Here is a 17,145-nt window from a genome sequence, read left to right as displayed (position 1 = left end):
TAATCCAAACAGCAACCTGCTGCCTTATAAAAAGCAGTGGAACCAGTATCTTTCAATTAAACTGTGCTTCCCATTAGGAAACACTTCTTGAGTAATTTGATTAGTTCCACTTGTTAAATTTAAATTGTGTGTCCTCGCCACCTTCCTACTGACTATAGCCAAATTTAAAAATCTCCCCCCCCCCGCAAACCTACAAAACCAGAGTAAACAGTTGATGTTCCTGAAAAATAATCAAATTTGAATGTTTGTCTTTTAAGATTCAAATGTTTGAAAAATTAAATAAGCAACCCTAGTTTATTTCTTCTGGCAATTTTGAATCAAACTGCAGCAGGTGTACTGGGCATGATTCATCCTCTCTTGACTCATGTGTTTTCACTCTGAAAATATACCAAATATTTTTTGGTTTGAATTTCTAGTTGCTGCAAACAAAAAACAAAAAACTGGAAATGAGATGCAGACATAAGAGCAATGACAATGATTCATAACTTGCATGGCTGATGAAGGCAACAGAAGTGAGTTGGCAGGGGGCTTAGGTACTGTTTTCACCTGAGGCAAAAAGATTTTTGAAAAATATGATAACCTCTGCTCCAGGGCTGAGTTTTCAGACCAAGACCAAAGGCAGGGATATGGTGCTCTCTCTGGAGTCTGCTGCTGAAAGCAACTACCGTATTTTTTGCGCTATAAGACTCACTTTTTCCCTCCTAAAAAGTAAGGGGACATGTGTGTGTGTCTTATGGAGCGAATGCAGGCTGCACAGCTATCCCAGAAGCCAGAACAGCAAGAGGGATTGCTGCTTTCACTGCGCAGCGATCCCTCTTGCTGGTCGGGCTTCTGAGATTCAGAATATTTTTTTTCTTGTTTTCCTCCTCCAAAAATTAGGTACGTCTTGTGATCTGGTGCGTCTTATAGAGCGAAAAATACGGTACCTTTTGATGTTAGGATGGCCTTGACTTTTAAAACAATTTAAACTGAAGATAAATTGAATCTTCAGTATACATTACTCAGAAGTGAAGAAATGGGCTTGCAGCCCTTGCTTCCACAAGCCTCCAGAAATGTGTGACGTGAAGCTTTTCCTCGTATAGCTTTTCTCTGCAGTGGCCCAACCCAAGTGTTTCTTTCCTTTTAGCAAAGGTAAGAGGAGATCACATGCAGCCCTCATGCCACACATTGTAGGACACAAGGTAGAGAGGACTCACTCCACCACAGAAAAAAAGAGAAGAAGAAGAGTTTGGATTTGATATCCCGCTTTATCACTACCCGAAGGAGTCTCAAAGCGGCTAACAATCTCCTTTCCCTTCCTCATCCACAACAAACACTCTGTGAGGTGAGTTAGGCTGAGAGACGTCAGAGAAGTGTGACTGGCCCAAGGTCACCCAGCAGCTGCATGTGGAGGAGCGGAGATGCGAACCTGGTTCACCAGATTACGAGACTACTGCTCTTAACCACTACACCACACTGGCTCCACAGCCCAATAACTGTATGAACTGGGCCTAGAAGTTACGTTGCTGCTCAGTCACCAGCTATTGGCTCCAATAACTCTCACCAATGCATCATGTGTAGTTTTCTGTGGACTGTATCACAGATCCTTGGCCTTGAGATCAAAGCACTTTGTGGCAAGTAGAGCTGTTGGAATCCTGATCAACTTCCAGAGATTTGATATCCCTCTTTTTAAGTACTGAAAATTAGCATCTCCCAAAGAAACCGTTACACAAAATACATTCGTTAAAAGAGCAAAAGATATATATATAAATACTGTACATAGGCAGACAACCCACAACTTGTATAAAGAAGGGAAACTATCAAATTACTACCAGGAGGGCTACAGCCCCGACAAACAGCACGTCACGGAGACGACGCCTCTGACCAACACTCTGGAGCATTGCTGCTTGTGTTGGGAGAAGGGACCTCAGAGTCTTCAATGAGAGTCAAGTCTTCCATGCTTTCCAAACTTGGACTTGGCTGGAACAGTCCCAGTATCCTTCCCCGTGGATTCATCCCTGGCTGCTGCAGGCCTTGTTCCCCGAGCACCTTGACAAGGAAGTTGATGTACCTCATGGCTAAGCGGAGGGTCTCGTTCTTGCTGAGCTTTTTGTCCGGAGGGTGGGTGGGAATGAGCTTCCTCAGCTTGGCAAATGCGCTGTTGACGTTCTGCTGCCTCCACCTCTCCCTGCTGTTGGTGAAGATCTTTCTGGTCATTCTCAAGAACCGGCAGAACTGGAGGAAGAGAAAAGTGGAAAGGTCGTCATGAAAGGACTAGCTGAACTGCAGCCAGAGGATAGAAGTAAACATTTTTTAAAAACCCTTCAATAAAGGTAAAGGTACCCCTGACCATTAGGTTCAGTCGCAGACGACTCTGGAGTTGCGGCGCTCATCTCGCTCTACAGGCCAAGGGAGCCGGCCTTAGTCCGCAGACAGTTTCCAGGTCATGTGGCCAGCATGACTAAGCCACTTCTGGCAAACCAGAGCAGCACACAGAAACGCCATTTACCTTCCCGCCGGAGCGGTACCTATTTATCTACTTGCACTTTGACGTGCTTTCAAACTGCTAGGTTGGCAGGAGCTGGGACTGAGCAACAGGAGCTCACTCCATTGTGGGGATTCGAACCGCCGACCTTCTGATCGGCAAGCCCTAAGCTTTGTGGTTTAGACCACAGCACCACCCACGTCCCTAAACCCTTCAATAAGATAGCTCAAACCTAGAGTCCAACTGCAAACCCAGTGCCTCTCTATTTCACTTCTGCTTTGTACGGGCCTGAAATGTTCCAGTAGACCAAAGGTCACTAGCGCCCCATTAGCAGATCACTCCAAGGGGAGCAGCAATATTTGTGAAAGGATAGCCAGAGTTGCCCTCTTCCTTTCTTTTGCTCTCTTGCTTTTGTCAGCACAAGCTCTGTGAGCAAATAGCGACCTTTGTGGGTTTCTCTGTTAGATGGCATGCTTCAAAATGCATCCTTGTCTCTCTGACATTTGTACAAGATCAGCAAACAGAGGCCCCCATCCACCCAAGGAATCCTTTTCAAATAGCTGACAGACTCCCAGTTTGTAGGTGGGACATTTATTTATTTACAGCCTCCCAACATGCAGCCCAATCCTAAGCATGTTTACTCAGAAATTCCACCATGTTCAGTTGTGGTTAAGTTAAGTGTCATGGGATTATTGCTCTTGTCTGTTTGCTTTACCTTAAAATGTCTTCTTAGCCCTACCTCAGGGAGCTGTATTCTGAATCCTTTTGCCTCAGACCCTCCAAGGGTCCCTGTTTCCCAGGGACAGTCCCAGATTTACAGAAGCCATCCCAGTTTCTAATTTGATCCCAGAATGTCTCGCTTTCCCTTAGGACGTCCCTATTTTCACTGGGGAAATGTTGGAGGGTATGGAGTTATGTGACCTCCGAGCCAAGGATATAAGTATCTAGACAACCTTTAGAAGACATCTGAAGGCAGCCCTGCACAGTGGTACCTCTGGATACGAATGCTTCTGATTATGCACATGTCGGGTTATGAGCTACACTAACCCGGAAGTAGTTGCTCCCAGATGCGAACTTTGCCCCGGGCAGTGGGAGGCGCACTTTCACTAATGGTGCCTCATGTTAAGAACGGTTTCAGGATAAGAACGGACCTCTGGAACAAATTAAGTTTGTAACCAGAGGTACCACTGTATAGAGAATTTTTTTTAAAAAAAAAGTTTGGTGTTTTATTATGTTTTTATATATGTTGGAAGCTGCCCAGTGTGGCTGGGGCAACCCAGTCAGATGGGCAAGATATAAAAATTATTGTTGTTGTTACTACTATTGAATAGGACGTCCCTATTTTCAGCGGAGAACTACTCAAGAGATTTCTGTTTGCAAAGCCAACCTTGACAACAGACCCTCCAACATCAAGACCCTCTCTTGAGTAAATATTCCATAATAATGCAATAAAACCAGATCCACATCCGGGATCCAAAGTGGCCTGATTCAGATTCCCTGCTTTGAGTCTTATTTGAAGCTGCTCTGTTACATATGGGCACTTTTAAATGTCCAAACATCATGAAAATGTGAGGTTTAGGGTTTTCTTGTCTGTTAGGTGCAAGGATGGCCCATTCAGACAAAAAAAAGCTTTCATGTTTATGAATGAAATTGCTTCACGAGCCATTATGTGAATGGTGTCAGAGAATGAACCCCAAAGAAAGGATCTGATATATATTTGTAAGTCTGGCCTTATATAATGTCTTCTCAGCCAGTAGGGTTTATTGGCGTAGTACAAAATGTGAATAAAAATGATTCTGACCGCAATTGTACAGTAGATGCATTGTTGTCCAGGGTGTGTATACTCCTAGCACTGCTGTATGTGATCAAACATATTTCATAGTGCTTCAAAGACCTGTAAGACCTATTTGACCAAAGTCAACAACAGGACAAAGATGTGAATGTGTACACATTACTACCTTCACCTCTGAAACTACCAGCAACACAGAATGAAGTCCGAGCAAACAAGTTAGAATCAAGAGCAGCACCTCAGAAGCCCCTCCAAATACCCAAATGAACATGATGAACAAAGCTCACCCAAAGGCTACTACCATACAAAAGATTAACCAATGCAGGGAGCTACAAATGAAGATCTGTTTCTCAATAGCCAAGGCTTTGGGCAGCATCCCTTAGTGAATCTATTCAGGCTGCTAAGCATCACCAGCCGCAGCAGTTCCTAGCACAAAAGCTGCATTTCTGGTGCATTTATTCCGCAATAAATGGCCGCTCAAGCAGCAGTAACCCTCATAGGCTAGCAAAGAACCTCTGTATAATCCAGTGGGAATGAGGGCTTACGAACAAGTAAAATTTAAAGAGATTCAGACCTCCAGGGTATATAAATAGCTTAGATTTGTATCTGGCCTGTATCGTGCACATGCCAGCTCACCATGTTATGATGGCAGAATCTAGGGGCGCATGCATGTATAAGCCATAGCAGGTCAACTGCCCAGACAGACTTTCCATATCACCCCCAACAATAGGCTTCTTAGTAGTGTCCATTCGCACATTGAGTGCAGCAGCTATTGAGTGTACGGTCTAATCAAGGACAGAGAGATCAAGCTGATGTACATGCATGTGTCAACTCACCTTTAGCATCACCATCGTTGAATTTCGAAAAGTTAAGAAAATATTAGGGCCCCAATCCAGCTCTATAGCTACTGGCTATAGAGATAGGTAAAGGTAAAGGTACCCCTGCCCATACAGGCCAGTCTTGCCAGACTCTAGGGTTGTGCGCTCATTTCACTCTATAGGCCGGGAGCCAGCGCTGTCCGCAGACACTTCCGGGTCACGTGGCCAGTGTGACAAGCTGCATCTGGCGAGCCAGCGCAGCACACGGAACGCCGTTTACCTTCCCGCTGGTAAGCGGTCCCTATTTATCTACTTGCACTTAATTGTGCTTTCGAACTGCTAGGTTGGCAGGCGCTGGGACCGAACGACGGGAGCGCACCCCGCCGTGGGGATTCGAACCGGCGACCATGCGATCGGCAAGTATTTATTTTATTTAACAGAATGTGTATCCCGCTTAATTATAAATAAATCTCTAAGAATATGATGAACAGAGGACTGTGTACAATGATCTCTCTCTCTCTCTCTCTCTCTCTCTCACACACACACACACACACACAACACTGCATATGTATTAGGAAATAGAAGATATCCAGCTCCAAGGGCCTTCTGGTGATTCCCTTACTGTGAGATGTGAGGTTACAGGGAACCAGGCAGAGGGCCTTCTTGGTAGTGGCATCCGCCCTGTGGAATGCCCTCCCTTCAGATGTCAAAGAAATAAACAACTATCTGACTTTTAGAAGACATCTGAAGGCAGCCCTGTTTAGGGAAGTTTTTAATGTCTGATGTTTTATTCTGTTTTTAATATTCTGTTGGGAGCTGCCCAGAGCGGCTGGGGAAACCCAGCCAGATGAGCGGGGTATAAATAAATACAGTGGTACCTCTGTTTGCAAACACTTCTGGTTGTGCACCCTTCAGGTAACAAGATTCGCTAACCCGGAAATACGTGCTCCTGGAAGCAAACTTTGCCCCTGGATGCGTGAGGAAATCGTGTGCGCGCCATTAGCGAAAGCGCGCCTCAGGTTGAGACTGGTTTCCGGTTACAAACGGACCTCTGGAAAGGATTAAGTTTGTAACTGGAGGTACCACTGTAAATTATTATTATTATTATTATTATTATTATTATTATTATTATTATTATTGCCATCCACAAGGAGCCATTTAGACAAGGGTCTAGTAGGTATGGGACAAGAGACAAGGGAGAAGCAGGTATTGGAACAAAGATACAGCCCCATTTAAGGTCTGATCTCATGGAGAAAAGATTTCCAATGGATGCTGTACTCTTGCTGCCAGGATCTTGCAACAGAAAGCAGTATATAGACATGAGCCCTCATCTGGTTGGGGCTGGAAACAAGGAAGGAAGCAAGTAACCTGCTCCAAGACACTGGTTTTCCCCTGGTGGGTTGGGACCCGCCACTGGTTGCAGCAGCAGCCGCACTACCAACATACAAATATAAAGGAAATTGTTCCGAACTGCATGTTTGGTTAAAGGTTGGGAAATGTTGATGTTCTTTCTCAGAGCCCAAATCTCCACCGCTTCAGAAATATTCACTAGTTCCAACCTGCCTTTGGAATTCAAAAGTAACACAGAAACTTAGGCTCCAAAATACAGTGGTGCCTCGCAAGATGAAATTAATTCGTTCTGCGAGTTTTTTCGTCTTGTGAATTTTTCATCTTGCGAAGCACGGTATCCCATAGGAAATGCATTGACGGTTTCCCATAGGAATGCATTGACGGTTTTAAGAAAAAGGCACAAGACGTTTTCGTCTTGCGAAGCAAGCCCATGGGAAATTCGTCTTGCAAAGCAACTCAAAAAACAAAAAACTCTTTTGTCTTGCGAGGTACCACTGTAAATGGCCAACGGAAGCCCAGGATATTTTGCTACCTGAAGCAGAACTCAAACGGCTGCCCTCCCTCTCCAACTAGGCAAACAAAGCAATAAGGAATATGGTTCATTCCCATTGCAATGTGTTTTGAGGGTCTGCGAAACTTCGTCCTCAGTGGTACTGCAAATATAGAAGCAACATAACCTGGAAATGGGATAGAGAGTTTAAAATATAATAAAGTTTGCTTCCCTCTCACAATCTCATATTAAGTGAATAAAAGTTACCAAGTTAGTTTGTGGTGGGAAATTACAAGAACTTAGAACGTGTCGATATATGTATGTATTAGTATAGCCAACAAAATTCAAATTAAAAACAGATTCCAAAAAAACGAGATAACCCCTCATAATGGAAAAATGCCCAAACGCCTAATTAGTAAGGCTCAAAATGTATCCTAAAGGTCTCTTTTAAAACGTCTGAAGAAATATCTTACAAACGTAAGAAAGTAAACAAAGTTTCTAGCTGCAATTCTCTAAGTGGATACTCCCAGGCATGGCCAAACTTGGCCTTCCAGCTGTTTTCGGACTACAACTCCCATCATCCCTAGCCAACAGGACCAGTGGTCAGGGATGATGGGAATTGTAGTCCCGAAACAGCTGGAGGGTCAAGTTTGGCCATGCCTGCTAGTCACAGCCTTCCCCCACCTGGTTCTCTCCAAATGTTTTTGACTACAATTCCCATCAGCCCCTGCTTAATGCTGTCTGGGGCTGAAGGATGCTGCTAAGCATCCAAAATTAGACTTTTAATATCAACTGGAGCTAATTGCCTACCCTAAGCAACCCAGTATTATCAAGGAAGCAGAATTTGGGAGGCCTTTAACAACTGCTTGCTTAAGACTGATAGAGTGGGCTCTTAACCCCTTAACAACATACAAGTTCCCGGTTCTAAATAAATTGGGAGTGGGTTGGAAAATCTCGAGTTGTATCCCCCCCCCCCCCCAATTGCGATGGGTAAAAGAAAATGGAATAATCCCATCTGCGCCACTCTGAGCTCTCCCTGGACAAACAGCACAATACAGATGTAATAATAAATAAATACTACCTCATTTTTACAATAAACAAAGCCCTTTGTGGTGCAGAGAACTGCATTTATTCTTTTTCACAGCAGAAAGACATTTAATCCACTAGTAGCAATACATGGACGTACTATTATGAGTTGTATGTTTCTTAGCCAAGGAATCAATGAAGCGGACTTCCCCACTTAGTTCTGTGAAGGAAACCAGCACCCTAAACCTAGAGCTCTACAAAAAAACCAGCTACAGACCCAGCAATGCAGCTGATGTGATTCTAGCATTACCAGGGCGCCATTTTGAGCGAAGGAGTCGAAATGAGATTTTCCAAGCACGAAGGGGTAAACTGCCCAACTTCTTTTGTTCTGTGTACTCACGCCAAACCTACAGTCGTGCAACCAAACGGACCACAAAAAATTGGTTGCAGTAGAGTATCTATGGTAGGGGTCAGCAGTTTTTTTCAGCAGGGCGCCGGTCCACTGTCCCTCAGACCTTGTGGGGGGCCGGAGTATATTTTGGGGGGGGGAAATATGAATGAATTCCTATGCCCCACAAATAACCCAGAGATGCATTTTAAATAAAAGGACACATTCTACTCATGTAAAAACACGCTGATTGCCGGACTGTCCATGGGCCGGATTTAGAAGGCGATTGGGCCGGATCCGGCCCCCGGGCTTTAGTTTGCCTACCCACGATCTATGGCATATGGAATTGCTCGACAATGCAAATGTGGGTCCATGGTGGGAATGAGAAAATATTTCTACCCTGCTTCTCCTTCATTTTCAAAGCAGCCTACAACAACAGCAACAACTAAGCCCCTTAAACGATTAAAACGGCCCCCGTTTGTTAAAACAACAATTGAAACAGCAATTTAATATGGACTGCCTAGCTAAAACAAAACAAAAAATGAAAGCATTCCGCGACATACAGTCAGCATCCTAGACAGCATCATCACAGAAAATGGATGCAGTTTCCTAAGGTAGCACTTGACTTCTAGGTGCTTAAAGCTTGCTCACCTAGCCAAACATTCGCTTTTTAAAGCCATGCTCTCTAATTTCAGATGCCTGCAGATTTATTGCCATTTTTTAGTAGTGCACACGGAAAGGCACACTGCATATGGTCAGAGGCACTTTTCTGTTATTTTCCTGTTCCACTGAGTCAATCTGGAAAAGAGGTCATGGGCTGAGCAGGAATTAAGGGTTGTACCCAGTGGTAGATTTACTCAGAACAGACACATTGAAGTAAATAGCTATGGCTATCTCGGGCCCATGACTAACTTAATTTCAGTGAATCTACTCTAAGCAGAGCTGGACAGAACCCAAAGCTTTTCTTGAGCTTTCGCAGCCCAATAAGCAGCGGCATTTCAATATTACTGTTGGGTTCATGGGTCCTTTAAAAGAATTATAATCAAGAATTATTATTTTTTTCAGGCAGACTCAAGTTTCCGACCACTTAAACAACAAAATAAACTTCTTTTTTACTGAATCTGCATGTATTAGATCACTGCTGCAATATAATTAATGTATGCAAGCCCAAAAGATAAAAAAAAATACACTGTTTTGCTTATTTATTTATTTAAAAAACAAAAGCGGTTTTCAAATGCACATAGGGCTAGTTTTGTCCATTTTAATCTGAGTAGCAGAGGGAAACAAAAATACTGAGATGCAATTTTTTAGTAATGGTGCATACAATTCCTAGACGCACTGGTCCCAGCTCAGAGGCTTCGATAACCATGCAAATACTGCACTATTCACATAGAGTTCCCTTATGAGCAGAGGGTACCTCATTCGCTTCAGTCGGTTGTGCGTAAGAACCCTTGTGGAATTTTGAATCAGGGTCATTATGCAGCAATTAAGCGCCACGGAAATTAATGGGGCTGCATTCTAAGTAATACATCGGTTTCGCTAATGAAGTCTGCTTTTATGTAAGAATTACCCCAAACACAGCAATTAGAAGGGGGGCCAAATAAACAACCTAAGATTAGTACCCCCAATTAAAAGCGCATTTAGGAAAAGGCATTGCCAAGAGTCATTTTTTTCGAAATAAAGGTTGTCCCCTGATTTAATTCAATTTTTAAATATTCTCTCTCTCTCTCTCTCTCTCTCTCTCTCTCTCTCTCTCTGTGTGTGTGTGTGTGTGTGTGTAAAATCTAAGAGAGAAATAGCCAGAAAATATAAGGAGGGAGAGACAGACAGACAGAAAGCAGTTTTTTAAAGCAAAAAATTGCAGCTGCTGGGGGGGGGAGGCACCTAGAGCAGAACCACAGAGCCCTTTCCCATCTCATGTTTTTGATAATCTAAAAGCCCCCCCCCCCAAGCTGCTATTAAGTTCAGGAGGCAAATAAAATTGTGCCAGGGAGGACTAAGCCCACCTTCACAGCACCTGTCTCAGACTGCATTGGGGGATTCCCCTGTGGCTGCATTTGGCCTTAAAAAAAGTGCAGTAATAATGATTTCCCACCATCATATCCAGTTTAGGGTGAAATGAAATGAAACAACGGGGATGTGCAAATAGCTCTTTGGTCTCTGTGAACTTTTACAAACAGCTGTGGCACGAGGGGGGGGGGTGCATATAGGACCACAACAGGGCAGAGACTGGGGGGGGGGGAGTTTCATTGCTTCCCCCTCCACTGAATACAAACTGCCCTTCCTATCGAGCTGCTGTTTGCCCTGCAAGGAAAAAAAGCACACATTTGCCTAACAAGCCAAATAACAGCTTGGGAGGTGGTGGTTATAAGGAACAGGGCAAGTTAACCCCCTCCCTCCCCGCAATGCCACATTCTCAAACCGATTGCCCGACCCCCTTGCTGCCAATATTTGCAAAGAATTGCAGTTCTGTTTTTCGTTATTCTTATTTTATCGCCGAAAAGGATAGCCACCTAAAATTCGGGAACGATGCAAATTCAGAATTAAATAACCACACACACCCCCAAGTCATCAAAGGAAAATCATATCTAAATCACATGGGATGTTTGCTGTATAGTGTTAATTATATTTAATATTTATAAGCTGGTTTTCTATGTGTGTGCACACACAGGCTCGAGTATAAAGAGTTTTCTCTCTGCCCATATCCAGTTTGGCCTTTCTGATGAGAGGGGGCCAGTTCTGAGATTTTTCAGCCAAACCGTGTTGGCAAATTCTAGCCATAACAAAGTACCTTTTTAAGGCACTTTGATTTCGTTGGAAGAAATAAGAATGTCCTTAAATCTCTCCTGCTGATGTCAACAGTATTCAAAGCTGTTTCTCCTTATCTGGATCTTGCCCCACATCATACAAATGTACATATATTATGGAACTGAAATCTGAATATAATAAGGTACTGCCCGTGCTTTTTTGGGGGGTAAAAATAAAAAATGGGGTGCCTTGATAAATGTGCTGTGGGTGCCAGCCCATAATAGCTGCCATGGGCAGGGAAAATAAGAGGTACGCCGTAATGGTAAGTAGGATCACAAAAAAGCACTGGGTATTGCAATACGACCAGAGAGAATTACATTTTGAGCTGATGTTTTCCACTGGACACTATTTGTTTTAAGTGGGATGAAAGTCCAAGGACTCTGTCGTTGCTGTTGTTATTATCTTTTAAACGGTGTTTAGGAAAGAATCTACAAAGATAGCTAAATAGTTCATATACGTATGCACAGGCAAAGAACTTGCAACCTAGGCAAGGAATTCATAGCTGTCACTGTCATATGCACTCAAAGGGGAGGAAATTCAACAAGACCTGCAGCCTGCTCCCCAACACTTTACATGGAAATGCCATCGGAAGTCCTTTCAATGGAAACATACCCACAGATTTCGGTAGGATAGTTCCACGTAGTATAGGCTTAAGACAAGGAATGCAAAGCTACAGATCTGCCTCTTGGGGCACTGAGTGAATCTGTATTAATTAAACACTATAAAAATATTCCACAAGACACATAATGAGCTAGCTACCTTGCATGCTAAAGCATAGGAATCTGTTGCCTGAATATTTCAAAAATAAATACGACACAAACTGTTAAGGCTGCTGTGGTTTTAAAAAAGTGGACCTATCATGTTGCATACATCGCATGTAATGGCATGTAGAATGTAAAGGAAGTCTCAAAGTGTCCGGTTTAGTGGCATTTTCCACCCAGGGGTGAACGTGATTTTAACACACCACATGGTTTTAAATGCTAAACTCTTGAAAGCTTCCAGAATTTCACTCGTTATTGATATTCCCTGTTTCTTCACAATTGTCATTGTTATTATTATGCATTAAATTTGTATACTATCCTATACCAGAAGGTCTCAGGGCGGTTCACAACATAAAAACACAAAACGCAAAATAAAAACAAAAAACGAGAACAACCCAATAATACCCCCCCCTCCCCACCAAATTCCACGCAATCTCAGCTGTGGAATGTTATTCAGACGGACAAAATGAGAACAGCTCCACCGCCGGTCTCTTAACCGCAATGCTTATGCCACAATGTCAGCAGCAATGTGGGAAAGAGCAGAGGGTACAACCGTCACACTCCAGGTCTGGATTGAGTCACCTGTGAAGGAGCAGCCCTTTTCAGACATAGCCGGAGCCATGTGCCACGGCCACCTTATGAGCGTCAAAAGGAAGCTGTCAAGATTCTTACTCCTTTCCCAGCACAAAATTCAGCGCGGATATCTAAAAAGGCATTCCAGCGAAACCACCCAGCAATGCCCACAAAGCCTTTTGGTTTTGGTGGAAGTGGGGGAGTGTGCACGTTTGGGAAAGTTGCATAAAAGACTAAAATGCTTTAAAAATTAAAAATAAATCTCAGAAGGAAAAACCACACACACACAATAAGCAAAGTAACTTACCTTTTCCAAAGCTGATCTTGCAGAAGTGTTTGCCTGCAGCCCAAGTTTGCTCTGGCTGCTCCCGGTACTTTGCTCTCCCAGCTCTGAGACGCAAGAGCTGCTCTCTCTCCTGACAATCCAGCCAATTGCCGGTCCCTGCCTGCTGCCTCCTTTATAGAATGCCAGATCCTTTGTCTGGCGCGTGTCACCACTAGTGCTAGCGATCCAGGGAGCTTATTCCGTATCTCCTGGGAGATCCTTTTCATGCTGCAGCTTCTTGCTCTTCCTAGAATTCTAGCCCATGCTAGAATAGGTGGACAAGACAGCTTTGGAGCTTTGTTCTGAAATGCCAAGATGTTTGAATTCAAATGCTAAGGGGGAAAAACACACCAGACAGGCTATTTTTGCAAAAGGCCGTAAGTGGCAATGTGATGCTTTCTATGTGTTGTTGGACTCCCATCAGCCCCCAGCCAGCATGGTCAATGGTCAGGGATGATGGAAGTTGGGGGGCCGCATCTTGCCTTCCCCAGCCATAGCCTAATGAACTCAGCAGGGTTTTATAGGAGCTGAGCTTCGTTTAAGTCTGGGCTTAGGAATCAGGCAGTGGCGGGGCAGGGAGGGGGCTCAGCCCTGGAATTGATTTCCAAGTGCCTGGAGTGTTAGCATGGCAAAGGAAGCATCTCTGAGCATGTGCAGAGTGTCCAGCAACCGCCAAACATCATTGTACCCCTGGCCTTTTGAGCGGGGAGAAGCTTGGAGACCAGTAAGGGAAGTTTGGAGTCACGCTCAGAAACCTGGCAATGCTCTTTTTAGAAGCTAATCACCGGAATACAACACTTGTGGGAAAACACTGGTGTGGAAAATGCCTCGTGGGATGTAATTTTTTAAAAGGCAACAGGAATGGTTGTCGAAGAAAGCAAAACAAAGGAGACGCACGCTACTCTGGAGACCCAGGGAGGCTGTTTGTAATCACAATGTTTTTCCGCGTGTCATTCAGTGATGTGTGCACCAAATATACTGCAGCCCAGGGACACACGTACATAGGTATGCAGCTACAAACAGGGGAAGGGCTGTAGCTCTGTTCAAGCTCAGACCTTGTGTGGGGTAACTCCAGTTTCAAACTCTGGTACCCTCATTTTAATGGGTTTGGGGGGGGTCTAGGTATTGCCTCTGGTCACAAACTCTCAAGAACATGGGTAGGCAAATTAAGGCCCGGGGATCCGGCCCAATCACCTTCTAAATCTGGCCTGTGGACGGTCCGGGAATCAGCATGTTTTTACATGAGTAGAATGTGTCCTTTTATTTAAAATGCATCTCTGGGTTATTTGTGGGTCCTGCCTGAAGTTTTTACATGAGTAGAATGTGTCCTTTTATTTAAAATGCATCTCTGGGTTATTTATGGGGCATAGGAATTCGTTCATTTTTTTCCCCCTTCAAAATACAGTCTGGCCCCCCACAAGGTCTGAGGGACAGAGGACCGTCCCCCTGCTGACCCCTGCTCAAGAGCTTCTGCCACCTAGACCATAACTGAACGAGATGCACCGATTCTCCGACCTCCGGCTTATAGTATGGCAACTTCAAAATGTTCAGTCAATTACAACCGTCACACAACAACTCAGACGATAGCCACAACCCACCCTTGGTGTCTGGCCTTTAGTCTACAGGGTTTAGATGTTGGTTGCAGCAAAGCATGAGAGAGGAGAAAGAACTTCCCTCCTCTCAGCCATCCTCTGTACTGTATTACTATGCTATGGTGTTCAATGCTTGTAAAGATAAAGGTAAAGGGACCCCTGACCATTAGGTCCAGTCATGGCCGACTCTGGGGTTGCGGCGCTCATTTCTCTTTATTGGCCGAGGGAGCCGGTGTACAGCTTCCGGGTCATGTGGCCAGCATGACTAAGCCGCTTCTGGCGAACCAGAGCAGCACACGGAAACGCTGTTTACCTTCCCGCTGGAGTTTACCTTACCTATATATCTACTTGTACTTTGACGTGCTTTCGAACTGCTAGGTTGGCAGGAGTAGGGACCAAGCAAAGGGAGCTCACCCCGTCGCAGGGATTCGAACCACCGACCTTCTGATTGGTAAGTCCAAGGCTCTGTGGTTTAACCCACAGCGCCACCCGCGTCCCTTCAATGCTTGTAGAAGGGTGCTAATAATTTTGTAAATAAGTCCAATAGGTAGACTGATACCTTGGATAAGGTGTGTTCTGAAGTGCCTTGAGACAGACCTTCTCAACTGGCACACTGAGTTGAGTGAGCTCTGTCCTGCTGCAATAGCTAAAAATTAACTCCGGGTCCCTAAATCTGGATGCTGGACTTGGAAATAATTTGCTTGGTTCTGTGGTTTATTCAACAGGTGGTTGTTCCTCACCTGGCTAATGAACAAGGTGGTGATTTTCTTACCACAGTTGGTGGCCCGACAGTGGAAGCCGGCCGGCCCATGAGGGCAAATGGCTCAAGCCTCACCAACCTCTCTGCTCTCAGACAGCCCCCACCTGCCTGTCTTCTTACTTAAATCCAGATGAAGGGAAGTCGCTGGCTGTCAGTCTCAGTATTTCGCTGTACAGAAGCGTACCCTCCAACATGCCTCAGATGAAAATATGAAGATTTCTCACCCTTCCCAACTGCTCCTCCTCAACCCCCCATTTTTTGTCTTTCCCCCAGAGCATTTCCTATCAGAAACAGGGTGAGTGCCACCACCGCTTCACCAAAAGGTTAAAAAAAGGTAAAGGACCCCCTGGGCGGTTACATCCAGTCAAAGGCAACTATGGGGTTGCAGCGCTCATCTCGCTTTCAGGCTGAGGGAGACGGCGATTGTCCACAGACAGCTTTCCAGGTCATGTGGCCAGCATGACTAAACCGTTTCTGGCACAACAGAACACTGTGACAGAAACCAGACCACACGGAAATGCCGTTTACCTTCCCGCCACTGATCTGCTTTCGAACAGCGAGGTTGGCAGGAGCTGGGACAGAGCAATGGGAGCTCACTCTGTTGCAGGGATTCAAACTGCCAGCTTTCCGATCGGCAAGCCCAAGAGGCTCAGTGGTTTAGACCACAGCGCCACCCACATCCCTACACCGCTTCACCAATGGGAGGGAGGGGGTCAGAGCCCGGATCTGAGTTACAGAGTTATTGTAACTCCAGCTGGAATAGAAAGAGCTCAAGGATAAGAGGAGCTGGAGGTTGCTGGTCTCTCTGCTGAGCTGATGGGGAGGCCCTGCATGCAGCCCAATCTCTCCTTCTTCTGCTGTAGCCTGACAGCGGCTGCTGCTACCTCTCCACGCTGAACAGCTGCAAATGAAGCTGCTGCTCAAGGCACAACAGCAGAGGTCAGCTGAAAAGCAGGCTACCCCAGTGGCATATCGTGGATTGCCAGTGCCCGGGGCTGCATGAAGGAGGTGGGAGGGAAGGAGAGGTCGCTTCCTGGTTATGGAGAAGCTGTTTTCAACGACACCCAGCAATGGAAGCACCCAGCTGTACTGAGACAGCACCAGGTGTTGAAATTTTGCACCCCTAAAATTTTTGCGCCCAGGGCAACTGCCCCTGTGGCCCACCACCACGCTATGTCACTGGGGTACCCTATCTGATACTAAGCAGCTTGACACCTATTATTACTCCTACTCCTACTTCCTATCTTGCTTTTAATGCCCTTTTTTGTAGCCAAGCCTGCACACCTGGATTGGTCCATGGTCCACCTGACTGTTAGAATTCGTTCTCCGTTATTGCAGTCATGGGATTTTTGTCTTTCACATGTTTTGACTCCACAGAGTGGGAAGTGATGGAGACAGGATGTTTGTGTTACTGTGTTCCGTGAAGTGGGACTATTGTCCTTTGTTTTTTCCTCTTTGCTTTCTGATGCTAGAGAGAGAGGGAGCCATGTTGCAGTGCTCTGTGCGTGTTTATATGTAAATAAAGTAGATTAGCCAAATTGCTGAGTTGCTGAGGTCTGTTATGCAAGCTGCGAAGACTCTGCGGATCCCTAAGTGTGCCGGTGTCTGTTGGCATCGGTCTCTGTGATGCTCGGGCTGAAGAAAGTTTTTGAAGCTTCCGAACGATCGACCAGAAGGGAGAGAACATGCCAGTCGAACATGTGTCTCTGCTAGGGTCCTACTTGAGTGTAGGGCAAGCTCCTGACACTGACATCAATTGATCAACCTTTGATTTTCAGTCCTGAGCAGGCAACAAAAGCACAGCTTACTGAGCCCCTGACAAGCTGCAAGACATAGGTGGCAAGCCACATTCAGCTTGATGAATGACAAGTTGTGACAGGCCTGCCCTGTGGAGGAGGTTAAGGGGTGATATGATAGCCATGTTCAAATGTATAAAAGGATGTCACATAGAGGAGGGAGAAAGGTTGTTTTCTGCTGCTCCAGAGAAGCGGACACGGAGCA

General features: G+C 45.2%; 1 protein-coding gene and 1 long non-coding RNA gene across 2 annotated transcripts in view; one reads left to right on the top strand and one right to left on the bottom strand.

Moving 5' to 3' along the window:
* Positions 1–17,145, top strand: part of LOC310668040 — a 1,372,673-nt gene that overhangs the window by 725,668 nt on the left and 629,860 nt on the right. The gene's annotated exons all lie outside the window — the stretch shown is intronic.
* TAL2 (TAL bHLH transcription factor 2) lies at positions 932–13,124 on the bottom strand. Its single transcript, XM_083420905.1, has 2 exons — positions 12,775–13,124; positions 932–2,214 (listed from the first exon to the last, which is right to left on the bottom strand). The coding sequence occupies exon 2, from the start codon at positions 2,194–2,196 to the stop codon at positions 1,843–1,845; it is 354 nt and encodes a 117-aa protein (XP_083277031.1). The 5' UTR covers positions 2,197–2,214; positions 12,775–13,124; the 3' UTR covers positions 932–1,842.

The sequence above is a fragment of the Podarcis tiliguerta genome (genome assembly GCF_965153285.1).
Source record: "Podarcis tiliguerta genome assembly, chromosome: 17".
Classification (NCBI taxonomy): Eukaryota; Metazoa; Chordata; class Lepidosauria; order Squamata; family Lacertidae; genus Podarcis; species Podarcis tiliguerta.
The sequence above is the reverse complement of the archived record's forward strand: the minus strand, read 5'-3'. Positions and strand labels throughout refer to the sequence as shown.